At 39.1% G+C, this 27,758-nt stretch overlaps 1 protein-coding gene across 3 annotated transcripts in view; it reads right to left on the bottom strand.

Annotated features, from left to right (window-relative positions):
* Kpna3 (karyopherin subunit alpha 3) overlaps positions 1–27,758 on the bottom strand; it is an 81,109-nt gene that overhangs the window by 36,237 nt on the left and 17,114 nt on the right. For all 3 annotated transcript variants that reach the window (XM_028870349.2, XM_028870350.2, XM_037208475.1), the window contains exon 2: positions 5,460–5,504. In XM_028870349.2, the coding sequence (XP_028726182.1) occupies positions 5,460–5,504 (45 nt within the window). The remainder of the gene's footprint in view (positions 1–5,459; positions 5,505–27,758) is intronic.

The raw sequence follows: 27,758 nt of genomic DNA, 5'->3' as shown, positions 1-27,758 counted from the left end.
AAACCAATAGATCAATATGGGATGGCATCTTTACTATGTTGAGGTTTCCAATCTATGAACACAGTATATTTAACTGTTTACACAACTCTTCCTTCCTTTCATTAGCATGTCATAATTTTCAGTATACAGAACTTGCACATGTTTTTAGTGTGTGTGTGTGTGTGTGTGTGTGTGGTATTGAGGTCAGAGGATAATTCACAGAAGTTGGTGCTCTCCTTTCACCATGTGTGTCCTGAAAAATCAAACTTGGGTCCTCAGACTTGCCAACAAACGCCTTGCCATCTTCCATATTTTCAGTATTTTCTTTTCTTTGGGGTAACTATAAATGGTATTTTTTTAAATCCTGCTTCTGCATGTTGCTAATATATATGATTTTGATTTTTATGAACTGAACTTTATGCTTACCAAATTCATTTACAGTCTAGATCTTCTAGTATCTTTTTTTTTTCTGAGATCTGTGTTGGGATAATCTTTTTGTACACCGTGTTACGGATGTGTCTGTTTAACTTCACCTGCCTAAGGCACCTTTTGACTGATTTAGTAAAGAACTGAATTACCAATAGCTATGCAGGAGAGGATAGGCGGGACATCCGAGAAGAGACAGGAACTCTGAGAAAGAATCTGAGAGGCAGGGATTCACCAGTGAGATTCGGAGGAAGTGAGATGCACAGTGCTGATGAAAGTTACTAGCCACATGGCAAGATGTAAACTAATATAAATAGGTTAATTTAAATTTTAAGAGATAGTTGAGAACAAGCCTAAGCTAAGGCCAAGCTTTCATACTTCATAAAGTTTCTGTGTCATTATTCAGGAGCTGTCAGTACAAAAAAAGACCAGTTACAGATAGGGTCTCATATATTCCCAGGCTGACCCTTAAACTTGCTATGTAGCTGAAGATGGCTTTGAATTCCTGATCCTCCTGTCTACAAGTGCTAGGATTACTGGTATGCACTATGACTGGTTTATGTAGTGCTGGGATAGAACATGGGGCTTCTTACATGCTAGTAAGCACTCTACTACCAACTCATTTACATTCTCAGTCCCAGAAGCCTTAAAGTGAATATTCCACACAGACAGTCCTGTCATATGCAAAGCTATCTTTTCCTTCCTTCTCCATCCTTCCTTCTCTTTTGGCACCGTAGAACTTCCAGCAGTTAACAACAGTGAGAATGGGTCCTCTTGACTTGTCTCCAAATCTTGGGGGAAAGCTTTCAGTCTTTTATCATTAAGTACAAAGTTTGTGGTTGTTCTTCATCAAATGTGGTAACTCCTCTCAATCCTGATGTGTTTGGTCATTTAACCAGGAATGGGCATTAGATTTTGTAAAATGCTTTGCCCAAACTAATATAACCTTATGGTTTTTCTTGTATACTTTGCTAATATAGAGAAAGGTCAGGGTAAGGTTGTTGAGGTGGTTTAAATAAAAATGTCCCACATAGGCTCATATATTTTAATGCTTATGGAGTGGCACTATTTGAAAAGATTAGGAGATACCGCCTTGTTAGAGTAGGTGTGGTCTTGGTGAAGGAAATGTGTCACTGGGGGTGGGCTTTGAGGTTTCAGAAGCCCAAGCCAGACCCAGTGGTACTCTCTTCTTCCTACTTCATTCTTTGGCCTCTCCAGCACCATGTCTGCCTGCGTGCACCCACACTTCTTGTCATGTGACTTCTTGTCACATTTCTGACAGTGTACTAAATGTCTGAAACTGTAAGCATGCCCCAATTAAATGCTCAGTCATGATGTCTCTTCACAATAGAACACCGACTAAGATAGTTGTTTTATTCTGTTCAGGGGTTTTCTAAGACAGATGTCCCACAAACTCAGGCTATCTTGAATTTATGGCAATTCTGTCCCACCTTCCAATCCCAACTGGGATTATAGGTGTGAGCGACCACACCCAGTTCAATATGTAATATTTTGTTTGTAGAGGACACACAATATGTAATATTTTGTATGTGTGCATGCCATGGTGCTCAGGTGGAAGTCAAAGGACAGGTTGAGAGAGCTAGTTCTCTCCTTCCACATACGGGTTCTGGGGATCAAACTCAGGTTGTCAAGTTTGGTGGCAAGTTCCCTTACCTGCTGAGCCACCTCACTGGCCCACAACATGGGAGTATTTAAAAAAAAAAAAAAAAATTTTAAAGTCAAACAACAAACTGAAATAAATACTGAATCTGATCAGCCAAATGACCTTAACATGTTTCACTTTTAGTTTACCTGACTGATCAAACATTATAAGTTTAATTTAATGTGTCGGAGTAGGGAATACCAATAACAAGCTTTTTTTTTTTTTTAAAGATTTATTTATTTATTATGTATACAGTGTTCTGTCTGCATATACACCTGCAGGTCAGAAGAGGGCACCAGATCTCATTATGGATGGTTGTAAGCCACCACATGGTTGCTGGGAATTGAACTCATGACCTCTGGAAGAACAGCCAGTGCTCTTAACCTCTGAGCCATCTCTCCAGCCCCAGCCAGTAACAAGCTTTAAACTGATTCTCAACTTATAAAGCATTATTCCTTGAACACTTACACTAAGATATACTACAGCACAATGGTTGAAAACTTTGTCATTTGTCAGCTAGTGACTTTAGATGAAATACTTAATTCCTATATAGCTCTGTCCACAATATGACAGAAACCAGAAGTACAGATGTCTGAGGATCATTAGCACAATATCTACACACAGACTTAATAGAGAAGGAAGAGAGTAAAGAGATAAAATAGAAACAAGGGTTCATATATGTTGCTGGAGGGCTTCTCTCCTGGTTCCACCAAGCCCCATAGTCCCACAATCATATAAAATAATAACTCAGACGCTTAGATTACTTACAAACTGTATGGCCATGGCAGGTTTATTGCTAACTGTTCTTATATCTTAAATTAACCCATTTCTATAAATCTATACCTTGCCACCTGGCTGGTGGCTTACCGGCGTCTTTACATGCTGCTTGTCCTGGCGGTGGCTGCAGTGTCTCTCCCTCCTTCTTCCTGTTTCCCCAATTCTCCTCTCTCCTTGTCCTGCCTATACTTCCTGTCTGGTCACTGGCCATCAGTGTTTTCTTTATATAGAGCGATATCCACAGCACTTCCCCTTTTCTTCTTTTTTTTAAAAAGGAAGGTTTTAACTTTAACATGGTAAAATTACATATAACAAAACAATTATCGAGCAAGAATTACAGTTACAATATTTAAAAAGATGTCCTATCTATCTTATATTTGTGAGTTTAAGGTTTTATATCTAACTTATCTTTTATCATAACTGAGAAAATTACAACTATCTAGTCTTTAACCACATCAAAGACCTGAGAAGGAACATAATGGTATCTAAGAAATGGTAGATGGATGCAAGCAACTTTCGGGAATCTGTTTTATTTTTGTTAGCTAATATTTCCTTCTTGGGTCTCTGAGGGAGTTGAAGATTAGTTAGTTATTGTTGAAGATTAGTTAGTTGTAGTTGAAAATTAATTAGGATAGAAAGTGCATTAGATACATCTTGGATTTACCAAAATAGGATAGATAATGGAATTATTTTCTCTGATTTGTCAAATACCTGTTTAGGTATTTATTACTTGTATATATTGTATATAGCTATTGTACTTTTGTATATAGCTTTTCTTATGTTAGTTATAACCTTTTGCTTTTTTTTCTTTTTATTAAAATAGAAAAGGGGAAATGTGGTGGTATTCTAATTGTACTGAAATGTGATTTTAATTGTATGTTAATAAATAAAGTTGCCCGGGGGTCAGAGCTATTAGAGCCATAGATAGAGTATGGCGGGAGTGGCGCACACCTTTAATCCCATAGATCTCTGTGTGTTCAGGGATACAGCCAGCATTGGAGACATATGCCTTTAAGACCTAGAGGGCTGTACATACAGACAGTGACGAGGCAGTCACGTGTTTGGGTTTACAACCAATGAGAAGGCAGAACAAAAATACTATGAAAAGACCTACACACAGGAAGTAGCTCTCTTTCAGGAAGCTAGGAGCACGCAGGAGGAGGGGTGAGATTTTAGCTCTGAGCTCTGACCTCTCAGCTTTCTCTTTTACATTGGTTCTGTGTTTCTTATTTAATAAGATGGTTGGTTACATCTACACATATAAGAGAAGCTAGAGGTCAGGTAACAGTACATATAGACACATTTTCTCTTTAAGACTGAAAAGCTTCACCATGGCAATTTAATAGAGAAAGGAGTTAAACCAGAAGAAGGATAATTCAAGATATCAAGATTTGAAGTAAATTCCAAATGTATTTATTTTCTTGATTGGCAATTTAAATTATTTGTTTCCTATAAAATAAGTTCACATGAAAATACACTCTGATGAAGGTAAGTGTCTTAGTCAAAGTTCTATTACTGTGAAGAGACACCATGACCAAAGAAACTCTTACAAAGGAAAACATTTAACTGGGGCTAACCTACAGTTTGGAGGTTTAGTTCATTATCATCATGGCAGGAAGCATGGCAGACATGGTGCTGGAGAGGTAGCTGAGAGTTCTACATCTGGATCAGCAGGCAACAGGAAGAGAGAGCCACTGGGCCTGGCTTGGGCATTTGAAACCCCAAAGCCCACTCCCAGTGACACATTTCCTCCACCAAGGCTACACCTCCTAATGACACTCCCTATTAAAATATGAGTCTATGGGGGCCATTCTTATTCAAACCATCAAAGTGACTCTAAATTCTTTCAAATTAAATAAAAGAAAATAATCTTGACACCACTTGCATTCAGTTAGTAATTAATAAATAAGGTTTCTCCTATTGCAGACATGGGAATAGGGAGGGTACCTACCACACATAGACAAGAGAGGATTAAGAAAATAGTAATTTCCTAAAATGTTGTGGAATTTTAATGATGGCAAAGTGTTTCTCAAAATACCTAGCACCCTTAGTAAAATGGATACTATAATTGTGACTGTACACAATTATAACTATTTAATCATGAGTTTTTATTTACTATTATTACTGTATGCTTGTGTATGTATATGGACGTGTGTGGGAACGTGTACAATGGAGCATGTGTGAAAATCAGAGGACAACTTGTGGTATGGGTTCTCCTTCCACCCTACCTAGGTTCTCAGGATCAAACACAAGTTGTAAAGCTTGTACAGAGAGTGCCTCTACACATTAAGCCATCTTGGTAACCCTGGTGTGGCGTATGTTGGGTGGTTTTAGGGATAACTGTTTGACCACTGTATTTTCATAATTCAAGTCTCACACAATTTTAACACAGAAAAAACAAACAAACAAAAAACACCCCTTGCTCTGTGCACCAGTTTTTTGAGACAGGGTCTCATGTAGCCTACCCTGGCCTTAAATCTGATATGTAGTAGATGACCCTTGCCCTCAGTCTTCCTGCCTCTACCTCCCAGTGTTGAGATCACAGGAGTAGTGTCATAGCCCAGCCAGAACAGTCTCTGAACTGGTTTCTTTAGATGCACACTCCCCTCCTTACCTTCCGGAGTTCAACTGTCACTTCATTTCTGTGTCTTCGCATTGTCTAAAAAGAAAAATAAAGATTACATTAGTATCAAAATATTAGTACTGCTAATATGCAAATTGGTGTCTCTTTTTAGAACCAACTTAAGCTTCTTTCAACCATTTTTTGAGGGTTTATTTATTTTATATGAATGTATGCAGTGCCTATAGAGGCACGAAGAAAGCCCTGATTTCCTAGGACTACAAAAGGGTGTGAGCCACCATGTGGGTGCCAGGAATTAAACCTGGATCCTCTGGAAGAGCAGTTAATGCTCTTACCTGAGCCATCTCTTCAGCCCCCCAATTTAATCTTAAAAATTAAAAACTAATCCATGTATTTATTTATTTAATCTGTTTGTTTATTCATATGGGATCTCACTACATAGCCCAGGCTGGTCTTGAATTCAAACTCCTACTTCGCCTTCCTTCCAAGCTCAAGACAGTAAGCATGTGCCACTGCACCTACTTGACCAGTTCTTTTTGAACATGAATTGTAATTAGCAAAAAAACTGACTTTATGCCAGGCAGTGGTGGCGCACAGAGATAGGTGGATATCTGTGAGTTCAAGGCCAGCCTAGTCTACAAAGTGAGTTCCAGGATAGCCAGGGCTATGCAGAGAAACCATTCTGTTAGGAGCCTGGGAAATTAGAAATACAGACAGTAAACACTATGTTCATGAAGCTCCATAAGGGAACAAGTTTCTACAGGAACTGGGCCAAAGGTTATTTGGAGGGAATCTGGCTCCATTCTGCCTGTGTCCTGGCATCTTAGCATTAAGGCTATTGCATGGATGGCACTCAATGCCTTTAGCCTGGTTTATATCAAGAATTCTGAACAGAAAAATGTAAAAATGTGCAGTTTGATGAGGAGAGAAGTGTTAACCTTAAAAGTGGTGACAGAGCTTTGCCAGAGCTGCTACAGATGTTCAGGAGGTCAGAATAGTGAAGAAGAGACTGCACACTGTACTCACACACTAAAAATGGGTTGTCAGGTTTAACACTTGGCTCATGGATTAAGAGTGTTTGCTAATTTTTGAGAGGATGAAAATTTGGTTCCTAGCACACATACTGGGCAGTTCATAATCACCTGTAACTCCAGCTCCAAGAAATACAATACCCTCTTCTGGTTTCTGAAGACATTACACATCTATGGTGCCCTAACAGCAATATCCCTTGCATCAAAGGCTCAGCACTGTAAAACTGAAAATCTTTTTGAAAAACTTTATCTGACAGTGGAGTGCCTGAAAAAACAAGAACTCTGTAAGAGTTCTCTGCTCAAAAAATGGCTGCCTAGAGAAGTATATTGCCTGGGTTAAACTATGAAGACATGCAGCCACTACAGCCACAGCAGAACTCGGTGTCCAATTTTGCAGGCATGAAAAATATAAGAGTTCAAGGGTCATGAAGACTTATGACAATGTTTCAGAAAAGATCAGGCAATGTGTGGCAGGGTCAGATTCACTGCAAGGAGAACCTGTGAGGCTACTGTGTAAAGCTAAGGTAAAGCCTAAACTGCAATGATGACCCCAGCATGCTAGACATGTCAGGACTACAGGATGTCTACAGAGGAAAACTGTAACGACTGAGTGAAACTGGTCCAAAAAAGAGGCCATGTGTGCAAGGAGTAGAGCTGTAGAGTGAGGCAACCCAAAGCCCACACAGTGGGACTCATATAAAGGCTCAGATGCCAGACACGGGCTGCTGGGCTTGGCATTCACCCTCTGGATTCAGTTTTTTTGGTCTTTCCATTGTAGCTCTCCATTCCTCCCTTTGGAATAGGAGTGTTTATTCTGTGTCACTGTAGACTGAAAATTAATTTCTTTTTAATTCTACCGGGACTCACAGTTAAGAGATTGATTACCTTGAGTCTCAGAAAAGGCTGGATTTTTTAACAAAGCTTAAACTGTAGACTATAGGGGCTTTCAAAGTTGGGCTGAATGCATTTGACCATAAGTCTATGAGAAGCCAGTAGCAGAATATTATGGCTTGAGTATGAAATGTCCCCTAAATCTTATGTGACTCTAAATTCAGTTTGTCACTATTTAACTTTCCAAACAAGTCAGAAGTTGGCAGAATGACTCCTTCGGATTTAAAGACAAAGATGAGTTTTAAAATACTTTTTTATTTTAAAACAAGAGCTGCTAGACTAGGGGTTGGGGACCAGACCAAAAAAAAAAAAAAAAAAAAAGGAAGTAACAAAGCAAAGAAATTTATAAGGGCCGGAGATATGGCTCAGTGGTTAGGAGTACTTGTTGCTCTTGCAAAGGACCCAGATTTGATTCCCAGCACCCATAATGGGGGCTCACAACTGTCTGTAACTCCAGTCCCAGTGGATCCAATGCCTTCTTCTGGCGTCTGTTGGCGCTGTGCACATGTGGAACACAGACAGACATACAGGTAAAACACTCATACATAAAATGAAAAACAATTTCAAAAAATAAAAATTGATAAAACTGAAAAAAAAAGAAAAAGCAGAACAATGAAATGAAGCTCTCTCTGAAAGCAAAATCAGTATAACTGACAAAACATAGGAAAAAAAATAAACCCAGAGAAGTAAAAAGAAAGGAGTACACAAACTACTTATACTGGGAATCAAAATAGCAGTGATACACAGTCTGTAACATCACAAGAATAAGGAATAAACTGAAAACACGCAAATTTGTTAATTTAGATGAACTGGATGAGCTTCTGAAAAACAAACTACTACGTCTTAACCAACAGAAGAAGCTGGCAATAATGAAATTCATAATTTAAATGTGTTCCTATCAAGGCTCAGAAGACTTAAATGGAGAAATCTTCTAATGTCTGGAGGAAAAAAAAATCAGAACATCACCTCTTTCCAAAAATATGACAAGGTACTAACAAGAATACTGCAAGCCAATATTCCCTATGGATATAGATGTGGAAACTCTTAAGCAAAAAATTACCAAATAAAATTCAATATGTAGTAGTTTTTCCATACCAGGAGTTTTACTTTCCAAGTTTTTACCCATTGTCAACTGCAGTCTAAAAATACTAAAAGGGGCTGTGGTGATGGGTCAGTGGGTAATGCGATAGCTAACGTGGTGTTAAGTGGCTGCGGTGATGGGTCAGTGTTGGTTGCGCAAGCATGCGGACTTGAAATGAAAACACCAGATCTCACTCCTGACACACAGACACACACACCCTAGGCATGGCCATGGATGCCTGTACTGTAGCCCCAGCAACTCAACAGCCAGCCTAACTGAAATGACCAGTTACAGGTTCCATAAGAGACTCTGTTTCAAGGGAATAAAGCAGGCAGTGACAAAGCAGAACATGTTAAGAAGTCCTCCTCTAGCTCCTGCTCATAGGCCAATAAGCACACACATATGTACATAAATGCATATAATGCACATAAATTCAATGGAAAAATTACAAAAATAAACTATTCTGTACATTCTGAGTTGCATGATAAAAAGTCACCTTCTTGCCCATCATACAAAAATCATCCCTTTGTTCTGTCTGGTCATCACTTAACACCATGTTAGCTATCGCATTAACTGTGTGGCACTGTATTGTGTTCAGGTAACCCTTACGTGGCATTCCAATGCTATATCAAAATGCCCAATTGCCTTCATTCACTTCACCTCACTTCACCTAATCTCATCATGTAGGAAGTGAACCACCTCAAATCACCATCACAGGAGTAAATACAATATGATACAGTATGTTGGGTGAGAGATAAACCATGTAAATGTTATTACAATATATTGTTATAGCTGTTTAACTACTGTTAATCTCTTACTGTTCCTAATTTCTTCATTTAAACTCAGATCATCAGTATTTTTATATATGGGAGAAAGTAAGTTATATACAAGGTGTAATACTATCCATACCATAGTTTCAGGCACCAGTAAAGGTCTTAGAACATAGTTCTTGAGGATACTGGGGAGGAGTGGGAACACATAATGCATACTGTACAAAAAGAATATACACCATAACAAAGTGAACTTTATTCCAGAATCCAAGACTGGTTCTGTATTTGAAATCTAATCAGTGCGGAAACATATTAACAAACAAACAAAAAAGTAAAATATTTGACAAAATTCTATACCCAGCTGGGCATAGTAGCACACACCTTCAATCCCAACACTCAGAGGATCAGAGGCAGGCTGCTCTCTGGGAGTTCCAGGCCAGCCACGACTACATACCAAAACACTGCCTAAAAAACAAACAAAATAAAACAACAACAAAAAGTAAACCCATTCATAATAAAATCTTCAAAAAAAAATAGCAAAAGAGGAAATTCAAAACAAACCAAAGAACTACAAAAAACAAAAACAAAAAACCCATAAACTATTATTAACATACCTGAGAGCACAAGTCTGAATATTTTCTTCCAAAGAATGAGAACAAGACAAAGATTTTACTTTCACAGTTCTTATTCAATACTATAATGCCAGGAGTTCTTGGCAGTAAAATAAGGTAAGAAAAGGACGTAAACATACATAGATCAGAATGCAACAACAAAACAAAAAACAAACACAACAGTCCTTATTTGCAACATCACGATTGTCAATACAGGAAACCCCAAAGAACCTACAAAAAATCCTGGATCTAACTAGTAAGTTCAATGAGGTCATAAAACAAAAAATTAAAACACAAAATTGTACCTCTACATTAGCAAAGAAAACACAGTGAAATTTAAAATAGTTTTAACCTTTGAAAAATTTACATATCCAATGTTATACAAGCTACAATTTACTGAAGACTCACAGACAGAAGCACATTTTAAGTGGCAATAAAAAAAATAGATTTCTGCATCCAAAGGTAGATGTTTACATGCTAAGCCTGACAAAGTTGAGCCATAGACACCAGGCATGCACCTTTCTCAAAAAAAAAAAAAAAAAAAAAAAAAAGAAAAGAAAAAAGAAAAGAAAAGAAAAAAATACATGTGCAATGTTAGTTAAGAAAAACCAAAGAGATGCTGAGGAGATTCCTGAGTAGATACAAGTGTATGCTGTGTAGCAGGAAGCCCCCACATATAAAGCCAGGAGTGGCTCCCTCCATCTGTAACCTCAGCATTGGGGGGTTGGGTGGTAAAGACAGGAAGATCCTTGGCACCTGCTAGCTAGCAGCCTAGTTGAAAATCTGCATCTACCAAGTTCAGTGACAGACAGGGATATTGCAAATAACTATAGCAGAGAATCATTCCTCCTCCATTAGAACAGTTACCCACATGCACACAAACATACACATGCACACACACAAACCCTACATGTACACCAAATGAGCCATCTCCCAAGCACCTCAGATTATTATCTTCCCTTTGTTCCATCCAGTGGGGTACAGGACCACAAGGTGGGAAAGAGGGCAGTTAGCAAGATGGCTGTAGTCAAATCAAGCCGGATTTCTATAATATAACAGCACACAAACAAGACTTGTATGAAGAAATTACACAACACTGATAAAAGAAGTCAATGGAGCTGGGGAAATGGCTTGGTGGATAGTGTTTACCATGTTAGCAGGCATACCTGAGTTCAGGACCTTTGAATCTACATAAAGCCTAGGTAGGTAAGGTACACATCTGTAATCCTAGCACTCCTATGCAAAACAGAAGGCAGAGACAGGAGCATCCCCAGAATTCTGAACATGTATCAGGAAGAAAAAGGGACTGTCTCAAACAAGGTAGAAGGTGAGGATCAATACCCAAGGTTGTCCTCTGACCTCCAAACCTGTGCAAATTCCTTCCCCCTCCCCTGCTCTATCACACACACACACACACACACACACACACACACACACACACGCACGCACGCACGCACGCACGCACACATGCAAGCACGCAAGCACGCACACACACACACCACATACACACCAATTTTTTTAATTTTAAAATGAAGCCAATGATTATATAAATAAATAGAAAAGCACATAATGTTCATGTATATTAGTAGATACAACTTGGTGAAACAGTCCATTCTTCCCATACTAATACAAGTTTATAAAACCATAAGCTAAATAACCCTTTCTTCCTGGAAGTTGATATCTAAAGCACTTTGTCATGGTATAGAAAAGTTGATGAACAATTTAAAAACAGACTTCAAACTCTTATCAATTAGTCTCATGTACAATCCTTGTGATATGAAATCTGGCTGTCAATTTATTGGATTAAGGTATGGCCAGGGAGCTGGTAAAAATCCCTGAGATTGTGCTATGGCCAGACAGACAGAAAAGTTTGTGATGACACCAGATGACAAGATGAAGAAGTTTTGTACATTGTTGGGGAATATAAAACAGAACAATAATTCAAAAACAATTTGACATTCATAAACTCAACATGCAACTACCATAGGACCCAGACACTGAACTTCTAAGCATTTATTCCAGTAGAAAGAAGCTTATTTTCCTAAGAAACCTATACTCTATGTTTACAACAGCTTTACTCCTAGTAGCCAAACCAACAAAGCAACAACAAACCAAGTATTTTCCACGCTTTAACTGTGACATTTATATACTGTGGAACATTGTTCTAAGTCAGTAACAAGTACATAAGAAAGTCAGATAGTGAGATTAAAGGGCTTCAGGCTAATGGTATGATTTAGGTAAATATCCCCCAAAGGACCCTAGCCTACGGTATTACTAGGAAGTTAGAAGTCTTTAAGAAGCAGAATCTAGTGGGAGAAAAATAAGACATTAGGGGTGTAGCCTCTCCCTAACAACTCTTTGCTTATCTGCTGCCAAGAACAAAGAGACCTTCCTCCACCATACACTCCCAACATAATGTACTGTGTGGCCACAGGCCCAACTGATCATGAATTCCAATTCTGAAACCATAAGCTAAATAAATAACCCTTTCCTCCTGGAAATTGATTATCTGATATACTTTGTCATGGTATAGGAAAGCTGATTTAAAAACAGACTTTAAACTCTTATCAATTAATCTCATGTACAATCCTTGTGATGTGAAATCTGGCTGTCAATTTATTAGACTAAGGTATGGCCAGGGTCAGGGAGCTGGTAAAGCACTAATTATTCTCAGTGCTTCAGTAGGCACTGAGTTCATTCTTAGCATTTATACTTCAACTCAGCTGTCTAGGGTATGTCTGTAAGGATGTCAAAGGACAGTGGTATATCTATGTTGGTAAGCTGAGTTAAAAAGTCTGTCATCAACACAGGTGGACACCAGCCAATAAACTGGGTGTCCACATAGAACAGAAAGGATGGGCAAGTTTTTAGCATGGGTCTGGGGTGTCTTTGTCTCTGCCTTTGAACACACTCCCTATCCTCTGGACTCACAGTAGTATGCTTACCTTTCCCTTGCCACACCTCTCATGGGTCTACAGCTTCAGTCTTCCCTGATTCTCTACCCTGCAAACAGCCACTGTGGAACTATTCGGCCTCCAAAATGAAGCCAATGAGCTTAGTGTATCTGCTCCCAGTTGTATTCACCTTTATCTCTGTCAGTTCTGCCTCTCTAGAGACACTACAATATACCTCATTTGGAAACTCTCCAAACTTAGAAAACACGGCATTTTAGACAAGTGAAACCTGAGCACACACTGCCTAGATGAGAGTCTAGAGGAACAACTGTTAGGGTTTAGGGGGCTGTGTGGAGAAAAGGAAGTGTGGCACTGCCACTGCAAGGAGTTTTAAGAAACCTTATAGTTTAAGTAAAACTGTCTTAATAATTTGTGTGTGTGTGTGTGTGTGTGTGTGTGTGTGTGTGTGTGTGTGTGTGTGTGGTGAAGACTGTTCGAGAGTTGTTGGTTCTCTCCTTCCATGTGAGTCTTTGTGAGGGGTCTCAGCAAACACCATAGCCAGCAGTGCATTGATCCACATGAGTCTGGTTCAACATTACTTAGTAGCTGGTGTTGGTTCAAACTTTTGGAGTCTGACACTGGGCAGTTTATCTTAGGCATATTTAAGTATTTAAGTACAGTACAGTTTAGGGGAAAGTTTCCTTGTGTAACACAATCCTGTGTGCACAATAAAGCTTAAGGTGCGATTACATTGAAACAAAATAAATAAAAGTAAAAAAAAAATAGTAAGTTAGAAGGAACAATTAGGGGTTTGATGTAGTGAAGCATGCCTGTAATGCAAGGACTCTGATAGCTGCATTAGGAGGATCCTAAACTCAAGTGCAATGTGAGTTATATACTGAGGTTCTGTGGGGAGGGGTAGGAGAGAGAAAAAAAGAGAAGGGAGATTAGAGAGAATGAATAAACAGAAAGAGAAAAGAAGAGAAAGAAAGGAGGGAGTGTGGGGGGGCTACCCATTTCTCTGTGGGTGGCCCACTCCCACTTTTTCACAAGGGTACCCTTGAGGAGGGAGGAGGGAGAAATATTTAGATAGAAAGACAGAGAGGAGAGAAAAAGATAGAAACACAGGATAGCCTCAGGAGGGCCTGGATCATTATCCACCGGCCACTTCTGTCTCTTCTAAGGGCCTTTTATAGGAACGCCAAGGGGTGGAGCAAAAGACCTCCCCAGCACAGCCAAGTACAGACCCTTCCAATCACCTAGTAACCACACATGTGGTCAGGCAATCCTCTAATGCAGCCCTGCTGGGTAGAGCAAGTTCAGATCTCACTAGGAAACCTCTGTGGGCCTCCACAACTTCTGTGAGCCTTCACAAGGGAGCAACAACTAGTAAATATAAAAGAAACAGTGATAAATATAGAAAAGAAAGAAATAGCAGGTCCAATAAGTTACAATATCCTGTTTACTCAAGATCCAAAGAGATAAAGGCAATGAACAAAAGCAACATTTAAAGAGACAACAACTAAGAATTTAGAACTGAAGAGAAGAAAAAAGAAAGCCACATTCAAGAAGTCAATATCCTAGCCCTCAGGAGGGAGATGCAGGTAGATCTCTATGAGTTCAAGGCCATCCTGGTCTACAGAGTGAGTTATAGGACAGCCAAAGCTACACAGAGAAACCCTGTCTGGAAAAATCAAAAAGATAAGCATTCAAAAAAAAGTTGACAAACTCCAAATGCAAAAACAAAACCAAACGCACATGGGTAGAGCATCGGGCTGCAGTGCACCAAGAGGTTAAGGACCCTAAAAGGAGCCAGGGTGAAACAAACTATATCCAAAAAAGCAGTCATTTTATTTGCTTGTAAGTGGGCTTTATAAATTTTGTATTTTATTGGACTAGTGTATTAAAAATTTTACCTTTTAAAAAACAATAGCCCTTAACAGAAAGTGGCTAAAAAAAGAAAAAAAGTATCAGCTTAAAAACATACTGTTAGCATAGACTCTCAGATGACAAATCCAGCCTAAAAATCTACACTGACAATAAATCAACCAGTTCAGAAAAGTACAGATCAGAGCAGGAATAACATACCTGTAAGCAAAACAAAATTAAACCCTACATACTACAATCCATGAGTTGTATGAATAAAACCTGTACCTTAATAAACATAAACAGCCACATTATACTTGTTCCTTGTCCTATCAACTGTTTCCCAAGAATTGCAACTGGAGTGTTTAAATTCTACTTGAGGAAAGGAAGGTGAAAGACAAAATAATTTCCAGGTTCAATCTGGTTTTGCAGACTGTATAAGGATACAAAACTACCTTCTCCAGTAGTGACACGTAGAAAATGATTGCTCTGTTATCTTGTACTGATACCCTTTAAGGACTGCCACCAAGTAAGCATTCTTGTTTCATGGTATTCATGACAAAGCTACTTCTAGTAAAGCAATAAAACCCACAGAGCAATGAGACATCAACCTCCTAAAAGAACATGTTACCTTCAAACTCAGAATTGTGAAGGAATGACGGAACTCAGATGTCATCACAATTAAATAAATTCATGGGTCCAGGCAATGATTATCAGTAATTTCTAACATCACAAACAGAATCTGACACAATATACCTCACAACAGAAGTACATCCCACACCCCTAGACTGTATAAATTTAATAGAAGAACAATGGATCTTTACAGCTAACACTTAGTAATATAATAAGACAAGTGACACTATTAAAACACACCAGATTTGCTAACTAGTCATTTCTCCAAAGAAGGGAGACAATGACCAGTAAACATATCAGAGAAATGCACATGAAAATCACCTGAGATGCTAAATTTTTAAAAGGAGATCCAGTGTTGCAGCTCAGTGGTAGAGTACTTGCCTAACATGTGCACAGTCCTGTGTTTGCTATCTAGTACAAAAAGAAAAAAAGCAGGTATGTATTAAAAGGGCTAGGAGAGCCGGGCGGTGGTGGCGCACGCCTTTAATCCCAGCACTCGGGAGGCAGAGGCAGGCGGATCTCTGTGAGTTCGAGGCCAGCCTGGTCTACAAAGCGAGTTCCAGGAAAGGCGCAAAGCTACACAGAGAAACCCTGTCTCGAAAAACCAAATAAATAAATAAATAAATAATAAATTAATAAATAAATAAATAAATAAATAAATAAATAAATAAATAAAAGGGCTAGGAGGAAGTAAAACTGATCAACAAATACACTGTACTCTATTCATTAACTATGTAGCAACAAAAAGGAATACAATACACACTAGTTAACCTCCAAGAACTTTGAGCCCCATACTATAATCCCATCTCTATAAATATCCAGAACTGGCAATCTACAGGCAGAAAGATGAATATTTCTTAGATATAGGGAGTGGGGGATGAGGGAGGAGAGACAGAAAACAGCAGTGAGGGCTAAAAGATTTCACCATCTGCCGTGATGGTGAAAATATTTTAACTTCAGTTGTGACATTTTCACAACTCTTGGAATACATCAAAAGCCACTGAACAGCAGACAATCAATGAGTGAACTGAACGGTATGTGAATTAAAACTCTATAAACTAATACGGTATGAATTAGACATCAACAAGTAAGTATAGTATCTACAAATATTCACGAAGATGTGGAGCAACTGATAAATTTGTCTGTACAACCACTTTCCAGCAACAAGCTGGTAAAATTTGGTAACACTAAAAATCAGCCTAAAAGACAGTCTACTCTATTTAAACTCTTGCTACATATGCCACAAGACATATATAAACAGTTTGAGGGCATCACTGGTATGTAATAGCAAAACATAAAAACAGAATTTAATTAACTGTGATACAATTATTTAACAAAAATTAATGAACCTTTTCTTCACATTAGCTTATGAAAAAAATTAATATTATATTTCAGTATAGAAGTATATATGATAAATCTAGAGACACAACTTAATAATTAGTAGTCATAGTAACAGAAAAATAGAGCTAGCTCACTTGTTCTAGTCCTGAAATTAAGTGTTGGATTCATGGAAATCTATTTTATTATTGCTTCAAGAATTACTGTCTATGAGATCAATTTTTGTATATGGAATATCACATTGCTTTTAAGAGTTTAAGGGGAAATAGCATTACTAATACACTACCATGCATCTTGTATTAAACTTGTTCTCTAGGCTGGAGGAAAAGCTCAGTGAGAGAGCACTTACTTAGCACATGCAATTGCCCTAGGTTCAACACCCAGTACCCAAAAGATCTTCAAAAGATGCATAAAAAACTGTGATCCATTGATGCTTTTGTCCAGTGACACCAACAAGCTACAGCCATCAAAATACAAAGTAATAGTAATAGGTACCCATTATAATTCAATTCAGAGTGTAGGCCTAAATAAACAACAACAACAAAAAAACAAATAACAACAACAAACCCCCCACTGATAATACTAACACTTCTCTGGCATCATCTTCCTACGCTACACCTGGCTTGGATTAGTGATTCTCAAACTTTAGTATCCCAGAATCCTACAGTTTATTAAAACAGACTACTGGCTCCAATCCAGAGTGTTTCTCAAGCACCAAGTCTGGGGCAGTATAAAAACATTATGTTTTAAAAAGATCTCAGTACCAACACCAAACCAAAACAAGTAGATAAGTACATAAAATATATCCAATACCGAAAGTATAAAATTTAATGTGACACTCCACAGTTTCCACTGCAAATAAATGCCTTTTCTAATTGTTCACTGGGTTGTACATACTTTGGTCTGGTTAATTTCCATGTGATGTTTTTATTTATCTGCAAGGTTTTTTATTTTTAATCAAAAAGTTCATGAAATTTTAAAATAATAAAATTTTTTTAAAAACCTATCTCAATTAAAGATACTGATATTGCTAACTAAGGAGTGCTGTTTGAATCTTAGATGGTCTTTTAATTTAAAAACAAAAAACAAAACAGAGCCAGATATCAGGGTGAAAGCTGAAAGATCAGAGAAGCAGAACAGCCAGCCACTAGTTCTTACCTCTATGAAATCCTCAGTCTAAAGAGAGTGAGTTCCTGTTTCCTCACACCTTATATACCTTTCTCTGCCCTGCCATATTATTTCCTGGGATTAAAGGCAGGTGTGCTTCCCAAGCAAAGGCATAAGATCTCAAGTGTGTGATTAAAGGTGTACCACCACTGGCTAGCTGTTTCTCTTCTATACTGGATCAATCTCATGTAGCCCCATGTGGCCTTGAACTCAGAGATCCAAATGATCTCTGCCTCTCGAGTAATAAGATTAAAGGTATGTGCCACCACTGCTTGACTTCTATGTCTAATCTAGTGGCTGGCTCTGTCCTCTGATCCTCAGGCAAGTTTATTAGGGTATACAATATATCACGCGCACCACCATGCCCAGTCTGTAGTTGGTTCTTGAGGGAAAAAGTTGCCACAGACTCTTGAGTTATGGAGAAATTAAAACTTAAAGGTGAAGAGTAGAAGTCTGTGTCTGGCCAGCCTTTTGAACAGGCTGTTTGAATAGTTGTTGAAGATACCAGTAATACAATCAGGATTTTGATTGGAAAGGAAAACTAAGCTGAGCCACTTGCCAGTCCTTAGTGAATATAATGGTATCAGAAATGAGAATGAACACAAGATGTTGGTAGATAGTGTTGAAGTGTACGGAGATAGATGAGACATTGGCCATCACAGCTGGAATGATGTTGGGAGCCTGAGTTGTGGCCACTACAGTGATGACTATAGTTAATATTTATTGGGAGCCCTCAGCATGCCACAGGCACTGCTCCTATTTAGAAACATTTGCTATAATTTGATTGATTGGTCTTAGGAACCTTATGAGGTACTCTCATAAAGAAAAGAAACGGGGAGAGGAGAGAGAAATAGACAGATGGACACACACACACACACAGAGGGAGAGATAGAGAGACAGAGACACCCCAGGAGCATTCCCCAAACATCAAAGCTTGTACATGTGGGGATCAATGATACAGCTCCAGACTGACTCCAGAGCAGACATGTCATCATAGGGCAGTACACTAATGTATTTGTCTTGTACATACAAACTTAGTCTATGTTGAATAGTTCATTTGGTTTATAATTATCTTAGAGAAAAATTGTTCAGTAGATGTAGATGAAATTCTAAACAGTCTTAGTAAAATAAGAAACGCAGAGCCAAATACAGAGTTAAAGCCTAAAGATCAGAGCACTAGCGAAGTCCAAGACTACCTTTAGCTTACCAGTCACTGCCGTCTCTTCCCCGAGAGAGAAGCCTTTTCCTGTGTGACCTGTCTTTTTATTGCCTTTCTGTTATACCTTCTCATTGGCTCTAAACCCAACCACATGATTTCCTTGTCACTGCCTGTCTATACAGACCTCCAGGTCTCTATGGTTGGTACTGGGATTAAAGGTTCGGGTCACCACTTGGCTGTATCCTTGAACACACAGAAACTCTGCCTGCCATGTGATTAAGGGCGTGTACCACCACTGCTGGACTTCTGCTAAATGGCTTGCTTTTAGCTCTGATCCCCAGGCAACTTTATTTATTAACATACAAATAAAATCACATTTCAGCACAAATAAAATATCACCATATTTCCCCCTTCTATTCTAATAAAAAGAAAAAAGGAAAAAAGTTATAACTAATAAGAAAAACTATATACAATAAGTACAATAACTATATACAATATATACAAGCAATAAATACTTAAACAATGTCTAGTCCATTTGCATTTGACAAACTCAGAGAAAATATTCCATTATCCTATTTTGGTAAGTCCAAAATGTACCTGATTCACTTTCTATTCTAACTTATATTACTAACAGAACTATCTTATAATGTTTTTCAAATTTATACACTTACACCTCTTTAGTGAGCTTCTTTTCTGAAATTCTTAACAAGGAAAACTATAATTATAACTATTTAATCTTTAACTAACTATAACTATCTAATAGTAGGATTTTGATGCTCTGTAATTTGGTGATGATTGTATTATGTATTTTGTTGTTAACCTAGAGCCACATCATAAGTATACCCAAGTTCCTTTCATTAAAAACATAATTACTCTCCAATTTTCTACTGATCACTGTCCTCCTTAGTCAAAATTCTTTATAAAGCCATCTACACTACCTTCACTTTCACTCTATCCAAAATTCCATTAACACTATTCTTGCCAAGATCATCAGCAATCTTGCAACTGAGGATCTCAATCCTTATTTGGGTTGCATGTCTGCAGTGCTCTGTTCAAATCATTCACTCATTAATTTCATTTCCCTAACTTCCATAACACCATGTACCTGACTTTCTTCCCATTTGGTCGTCCTCCTCCATCCATCCAGGTTTCTCTTCCCTAAGTTTATCAAAAGCCCATAGGCCCTAAAAATCCATTCCAGGTTATCATATATGCCTTCAATCTCAATAACCACGGACATTCTGGGTGTTTCCTCATGAATTCTGAATTGTGCAGTTTTATTTATATATATATATATATATACACACACACACACACACACACACACACACACACACACACACACACACACACATACTTTCTAGGTGGTGAATATGAACAGAAGATTTCAGATCTCCTGAAATCCAGACCTGAATCACCCCTTCAAGTGCAGCTTCCTTTAAGTAAACTGCTGTATTTATGTTGATTTGGGAGTATTCCACAAGTCCAACAACCTTGAGGAATTTAGGCCAATAGTTCTCACCTGAGCTACAGTATCTTCTGGATCACCACCCAGAAATGACCACAAATCCCATGATATTCCAAACCGAACTCAACATTTTCCTCTCATCTCATCTATTTTGCCCTATCTGTAACAAAAGTGGGATGTTAAACTACCTAAAAAGTGTTTCTGAGAAATGCTAAACATTAATAAGAGCTCCTGCCACTTTTACAAAGTAGGTAATTACCAATGCTTTTTACTCCCTTTTTGTTCTTCACAGACTGCAACTTGGATTTCCAATTTTAGACCCCATTTCTTTTGCCCATTAAGCTTTTAATCTTAGTGGTTTTATTTTTATTTTTTAGCAAACCTGCCTGATCTATTTCAGTTTCAGTGTCTGAATACTACTTATATTTATTTCCTTGCATGTTGCACAAACCCTAATTGGTCTTATAATAAAAACCGGGAACCAGATATTAGGGTAAAAGCAGAAAGATCATAGAAGCAGAGCAAGCCACAGCCACCACCTCTTACCTCACTAACTCCTCACCAGATGGGAGGAGATAGGAACTGGCTCTTGCAGGCTGAGGAGTTGGTGAGGTAAGAGGTGGTGGCTATGATTTGCTATGCTTCTGACCTTTCAGCTTTCACCCTGATAACTGGCTCCTGGTTTTTATTATAAGACCATTTAGGGAGGGTGGGAAAAAGGAAGAAGGAAACACATGACCCCTCTCTCTCCTGAGAGGAGAGAGATGGCTCAGAGGTTAAGAGCACTGACTGATGTTCCAGAGGACCCAGGTTCAATTCCCAGGCCGTCCAGTGTCCGATCACACCAAGATTAAAAAAAAAAAAAAAAAAAAAGACCATTTAGGATTCGTGCAACACTTGAGCTTGGAATCGTCTGTGTTCTCTGCTTGTGCTAGTGAGACTATACAAAATTTGAAACATTTAGCCTCTAATAGTAATTAGAGCAAAAGGCAAATGATGTAGAACCTAAATACCGAAATACATTAATAATCTGGATACATAATCATACACCATACAACACATCACATATCTGGTGTTCACTCCATAACATAGGGGAAACAAAAAATTCCTATCATCTACTGCCAAGGTCGCTACTGTGATGTTAATGTCACAGTGGGTGCTGACTAGTTTTTATTTCACCTTAACACAAGCTAGAGTCATGTTGAGAGGAGGAAATCTCAGTTGAGAAAATGTCTTCACTAAGATCTGGCTGTAGGCAAGCCTACTGGGTATATTTGTAATTAGTGGTTAATGTGGAGGGCCTAGACCATTGTGGCTGGTGCCACCTCAGAGATGGTGGTCCTGGGTTGCATTAAGAAAGACTGAGCAAGCCATGAGGAGAAAGCTAGTAGGTAGCACTCCTCCATGGCCTCTGCCTGCATTAGCTCCTGCCTCCGGGATCCTGCCCTGGTTGAGTTCCTGCCCTGACTTTAATGATGATCTATGATGTAGAAGCCTTTCCTCCCCAAGTTGCTTTTGGTCACTGTGTTTTATCACTGCAACAGTAAACATAACTAAGACACAATGTAATGTATACTCACTTGGTTGTAGTGATGCTAGCTGGTGTAAATAAACCTAGCACCCTGCCAGGTGGATAAAGTATAGTATATACAACTATGTGAAGTACACTGATACTTACTGGTGATGGCAAACAAGTACATTACCAGTCTATGACTTTATTTTACTATACTTTTTTTTAAGTGTACTTTTATTTACACTTTCACTCCTCACCCGAAAACTATCCAGATCGCCTTGACTGATTGCGGGAAGGCCCACCCTGATCCCTTCCCTGCTCTCCCACCGGCATTTCCAAGCTTTCACCATGGACTAGTGGCTCTCTAAGAACCTTCCAGCTTCAGAAGCCAGACTGGGATGGCTGAGGCACCAGCTTCATGGACTGAGAAACCACCAGATTCTCAACCTCTCCTGTGTGATTCTCTATTGTCATTAAAGCCGACTTCATAAATAAATCCCCTTGGTTCTGTTCCTGCAGAGAACCCGGACTAAAACAACTATAACAGAGTGTGCTCTACATAACAGCAGCAGCCTCATACACTTCATGTTTACTAGCTCTTTCTTGACCTCATCAAGAAGCCATACTGTGTGACTGGCCACACCATCTAGCTCACAGAATGACAATATTACCAATGCATTTCTCAGAACATGTTCCTACAGTTAAGCAACACAACTGGATATTCAGTATATACATTAAACTTAATTATGCTAAATTGTCGTCATTGTTTTTATTATTAAAACTTTATTGTAAAGAACTTGCAAATAAACAATAAACAAACATCATGAAGTGACCAGCCACAACCAGTCTATTCATCTACTTCCATACAGTTAGAACAGCCAATCTGAAACTGTGGAAACTACACAGTGGATTCTACACTTTCACTATTGAATATACCTGTGCTGGCTAGTTTTATGTCCAACTGACACAAGCTGGAGTCACTGGAGAGGAGGGAACCTCAATTTGGAAAATGCCTCCATAAGATCATGCTGTGGGCAACCCTGAAGAACATTTTCTTATTCAGTGATTGATGGGGGATGGCCCAGCCCATTGTTAGTGGGGCCACCGGAGATGTATAAGAAAGCAGGCTGAGAAAGCCATGAGAAGCAAGCCAGTAAGCAACACACACACACACACACACACCCCATGGCCTCTGCCATCAGCTCCTTCCTCCAGCTTCCAGCCCTGTCTGAGTTCCTGTCCTGACTTCTTTCAGTGATAGATTACAATGTAGAAGTGTAAGCTAAGTAAATCCTTCCCACCCCAATTTGCTTTTGGTCATGTTTCATCACAGGAATAGTAACCCTAACTAGGACAATATTTGTATGCACTTATCCACCACACACAGTTAAAATGAGAAAAACAATTAGCTGTCATCCTCTTCCATGCATTTAGTGCTTCCTCAACACTAAACATTATCCTTTTTCAAAGAAAATGGTATTACAGTGTCATCTCTGGAAAAGAAGCATCACTTTGATCCAAAAAGTATTGTCTAGTATGAGAAATTAAGAAGCAAATAGGAGCCTTCAAGCCTCCTTTCCCATCAAGTCCCTTGGTCCATTTGTTATAGATAAAAAATGTAGCAGTGATGAATAGTTAATAATATCACATCAGAAACCTGAAACTATTTAAATTTGCAATCTACTATAACTCCACTGCATCACTACTTAGAAACTAACTAAAGCTGAGAACCAAGAGAGAAAGAGAGAGAGGAAGGGAGGGGGGGGAGAGAGAGCATAGAATTCCTTTAATAAGAAAGATCTGAGGGGTGGGGAAATGTCTCATCAGTTAAGAACATGGCATCTCATACCAGCAACTCCAGTCCCAGGGCATGTGACAACCTTTTTTAAACTACTTGGGCACCAGGCAGTCTGTGTCTCATACAGGACTCTGTGTCTCAAGAATTTAAAAATCTTAGAGCAGCATTGTAGAATAATTTAATTCAAGAAGAATGCTAATCAAATTAGCAAAAGAACAAGTACAAAGTGTGATTATTGGAAGTGCAGAGATGACTCAGTGATAAAAGCACCTGCTGTTCTCACAGAGGACTTGAGTTCAAGTCTCAGCACCCACATCAGGTAGCTCACAATTGCCTGAACCTCAGATGAGGGATGAAATCTAACTCCCATTTCTGGCCTCCCTCTACCCACCGTTCCCCCTGCCACACACAAAAATTAAGGAATTATGATTATTCTTGTCATCTTGATTTGGTGACAGTTTCATGACGTACACAGATGACAAAACATGCAGTTTATCAACATGCAGTTTATCATTATGTTAATTATCCTTCAATAAAGCTACTTGAAAATGAAGCTTAGTGAAATACTGTGCAGGCTAATTTCATGTAAACTTGACAAAAGCAAGAGTTGTCTGAAAGGAGGGAACCTCAGTTAAGAAAATGCCTCCCTCCATAAGATCCTGCTGTAAGGCATTTTCTTAATTAGTGATTGATGGGGGAGGGCCCAGCCCATGGTAGGTGGTGCTACCACTAGTCTGGTGGTCCTGGGTTCTATAAGAAAGCAGGTTGAGCAAGCCATGAGAAGCAAGCCAGTAAGCAGCTCCCCTCCGTGGTCTCTGCATCAGCTCTTGCCTCCAGGTTCCTGCCCTGTTTGAGTTTCTATCTTGACTTCCTTCAATGACAGATTATGATGTGGAAGTTTAAGCCAAATAAACTCCTCCTCCCCAACTTTGCTTTTAGTGATGTTGTTTCATCACAGCAATAGAAACTCTAACTAGGATATCTATGCTGTGTGATATTTTGTTTATGTTCTGACAAATAAAGTGTGCCTAGAGATCAGAGGTTGCAGTTAGCCACTACTTAACCATAGAGACCAGGCGGTGGTGGCTCACAACTTTAATCTCAGCACTTGGGAGGCTCACACCGTTAATCCAAGCACAATTGGGAGGTAAAGACAGGAATATACGGAGGGTGGAGACAGCATCTTGGGCTCATTCAGTCTGAGGATTCATAGAAGTCTCTAGTGGCTCCTGCTCTGCTCCTCTGATCTTTCAGCTTTACTCTGGTATCTGACTCCGGGTTTTTATTAAGACTAATTAGGATTACGTTTCATATACACCTATATACTTTCTTAGGAATCGAAGTCTGACAGTAGACAAATGACATAGCTGGGCAGGAAGATGGTGACAGTCGGGTGACTGGTGTGAGGAGCATAAGTGGTGCAAATTCTCACTAAAATAGGCCACAAAGGCCTTCTGTAACCCATAGTATATTTCTGGAGACTTCCTGACTTAACCAATTCTTTGTGACATCATTCTTTAGCTGAGTGTTCAAGTAATGAATGAATTTACTAACTGTACCTTTAAAACCCAAAGCTCTCAGGAAATCATGAGAGCTGTCTGCTGTGATGCTTTCTTTGAATCCATAGACTTTTATAGACTCCTGATGACTGTCAAGTTGAGCCTTTTGTAAAAAGTTTGAGAATGTATCAAGAAGAAAGCACTTTCCTTTGGGGTCTGAGTACAGTTTTTGAGGCAAGGTCTCACTATGTAGCCTGGGCTGGCCTCAAATGCTGTGACCCTCCCTGTCTCAGCCTCTCAAACTTGGATTACAGGTGTTCAATACCAGGTTCAGCAGAGTAATGCCTTTTGCTCCAGTTTGTCTGAAAATTGTTGCTGGCTCAGTATCTGTTGCTTCCAGTGCTATAATCTGGTGGTGTTTAGGACTAAATCTAGACTTATACTGTCTTTTTTTTTGGGGGGGGGTGAATTTGAAATGTGACAAATGTCTTCATAGTCAGACCTAGCTCAACTTCCACTGTGGACCACATACAGCTCTAAGTACTAACATATTTAATGTGGCTAATATCAAGGGTGATCAATGCAACGTGAAAAGACATGAGTAGGTCTACCACTCTATAGCTATGTGACCTTAGACCAGAGTACTCAGTTAAGAAACAAGGATACTACAATCATTATCTTTGAGCCAGTAAAGTACTTGTCCTAACAGCTCTTCTTATTAGCATTTATTGTATATGTATATGTACAATGTGTGTGCAGAAGCCTGCAGAGCCCAGAAAAGGGCACTGGATTCCCTGAAACTAGAATTATAGGCAGTTGTGAGCCACCATGTGGGTATCAGGAACCAAGCCCTGGTCTTCTTTCTCTAAGAGCAGTTAAGTACTCTTTTGACTGTTGAGCCATCTCTCCAGCCTCCCAATAGCTCTTTAATAAGTAAACATCTTGTAAAAAATTGTTATTTACTGTACAGTTAGGTGTATCTATACAGACCATTCAACTGTTGATTATCCTTCTACTCAATTACAACATGAATACCAACATCAAATATATGTATCTTACATGCAAAAACCTGAAGTAAGGTCCAGAATGTGCACCACAATTAATTTGTTTCAACTTTCAGACCTCTTTCATCTTATATTGAAAATGCTGAGGGCCTGGTGTGGTGGCACATGCCTTTAATCCCAGCATTCAGGAGGTATAGGCAGGTGAATCTCTAAAAATTCAAAACTAGCCTGGTCTACAAAGTGCCTTCCAGGTCAGCCAGAGTATACAGTGAGACTGTGCCTCAAAAGAGGCAAAGAAATAAAAAACAAAAAAAAATGCTGACTTTGGCTGGAGAGAGAGCTTAATTGTTAGTGGTTGGCCCTGCATGCATGAGGCCCTAGGTTCAGACCCCAGCACTAAGAAGTGCTGCTCTTATTTGCTTCTTATAGTCTGACCACCTGTCTTCGTTATATGAAAAGTAATCACAGCCCAAACAGACATTCTGCTGTGCATTTTTTATGTTCTATTGTTTGTCTTCTTTTAGGGTAATCAAATATATCAAATATCTGAAGTAGTCACTAAGTGCCTATGCTGGCTTTTCATATTAGGTTTCCTCATTAAAGATTGCCATCTGCAACTCAATCTACTTGGAATATTCTACCACTAAAGGCCCTGGCATTCATGCTGTGTACACACGCGCTTACCCAATACCACTGCACGCACAGTACTACAGAGTGACAGGACTTGTCAAATTTTATACATAAATGTCTGGACTTGCTCCCTTTCCAGCACCTCTTTTCCAGGATCTCCACTGTTCTCTCTCTAGAACTACTTTTACAGTTCAAGCCAGTAATACTATGTACTCTGCCCCAAGCAGAAGGATTATTAATTAAGGAATACCTAGACAAAACCCCACCAACTTATAATTTCACCAAATAGCTGTTTATTTTTTAAGAATAGGACCCACTCAAGGTTAAACATGCTTTTTAATGCTCCAGTGCTTTAAAATGTTTTAAATAAATATATTTTATCCAAGTCTTATTATATGAGGGATGGAAACTTTAGGCACTATATAATCACTGACTCAGAACTCCACATGCTACTTTGACTACAGAAACTGAAATGCCTTCATTATCTGTTGTTACAGTTAGGGTTACTACTGCTGTGACACGGTGACCAAAAAGCAAGTTGGAGAGGAAAGGGTTTATTTGTCTTACACCTCTGCGTTGCATTCCATCATTGAAGGAAATCAGGACAGGATCTTCCACAGGACAAGAACCTAGAAGCAGGAGCTGATGCAGAGGCCATGGAGGGGAGCTGCTTTACTAGCTTGCTTCTCATGGCTTGCCCAGCCACCTTTTTATAGAACTCAGGACCACAGCCCAGGGATGGCAACACCCACCATGGGCTGGGCCCTTCGCCTCAATCATTAATTAAGAAAGTGCTCTATAGGGGCTTGCCTACAGCTCCATCTTATGGAGGCATTTTCTCAGTAGAGGCTCCTCCATCTCTGATGATTCTAACTTGTGTCAAGTTGACATAAAACTAGACAGCACATCTGTGTTGTCCAGGCTGGTCTTGAATTCCCCACGTTCCTGCTTCCTCCTGAGCACTGAGATCCCAGGTATG

This window comes from Peromyscus leucopus, chromosome 9 (genome assembly GCF_004664715.2).
Source record: "Peromyscus leucopus breed LL Stock chromosome 9, UCI_PerLeu_2.1, whole genome shotgun sequence".
Taxonomy (NCBI): domain Eukaryota; kingdom Metazoa; phylum Chordata; class Mammalia; order Rodentia; family Cricetidae; genus Peromyscus; species Peromyscus leucopus.
Note: the sequence above shows the minus strand (reverse complement) of the source record. Positions and strands in the feature narration are given on the sequence as shown.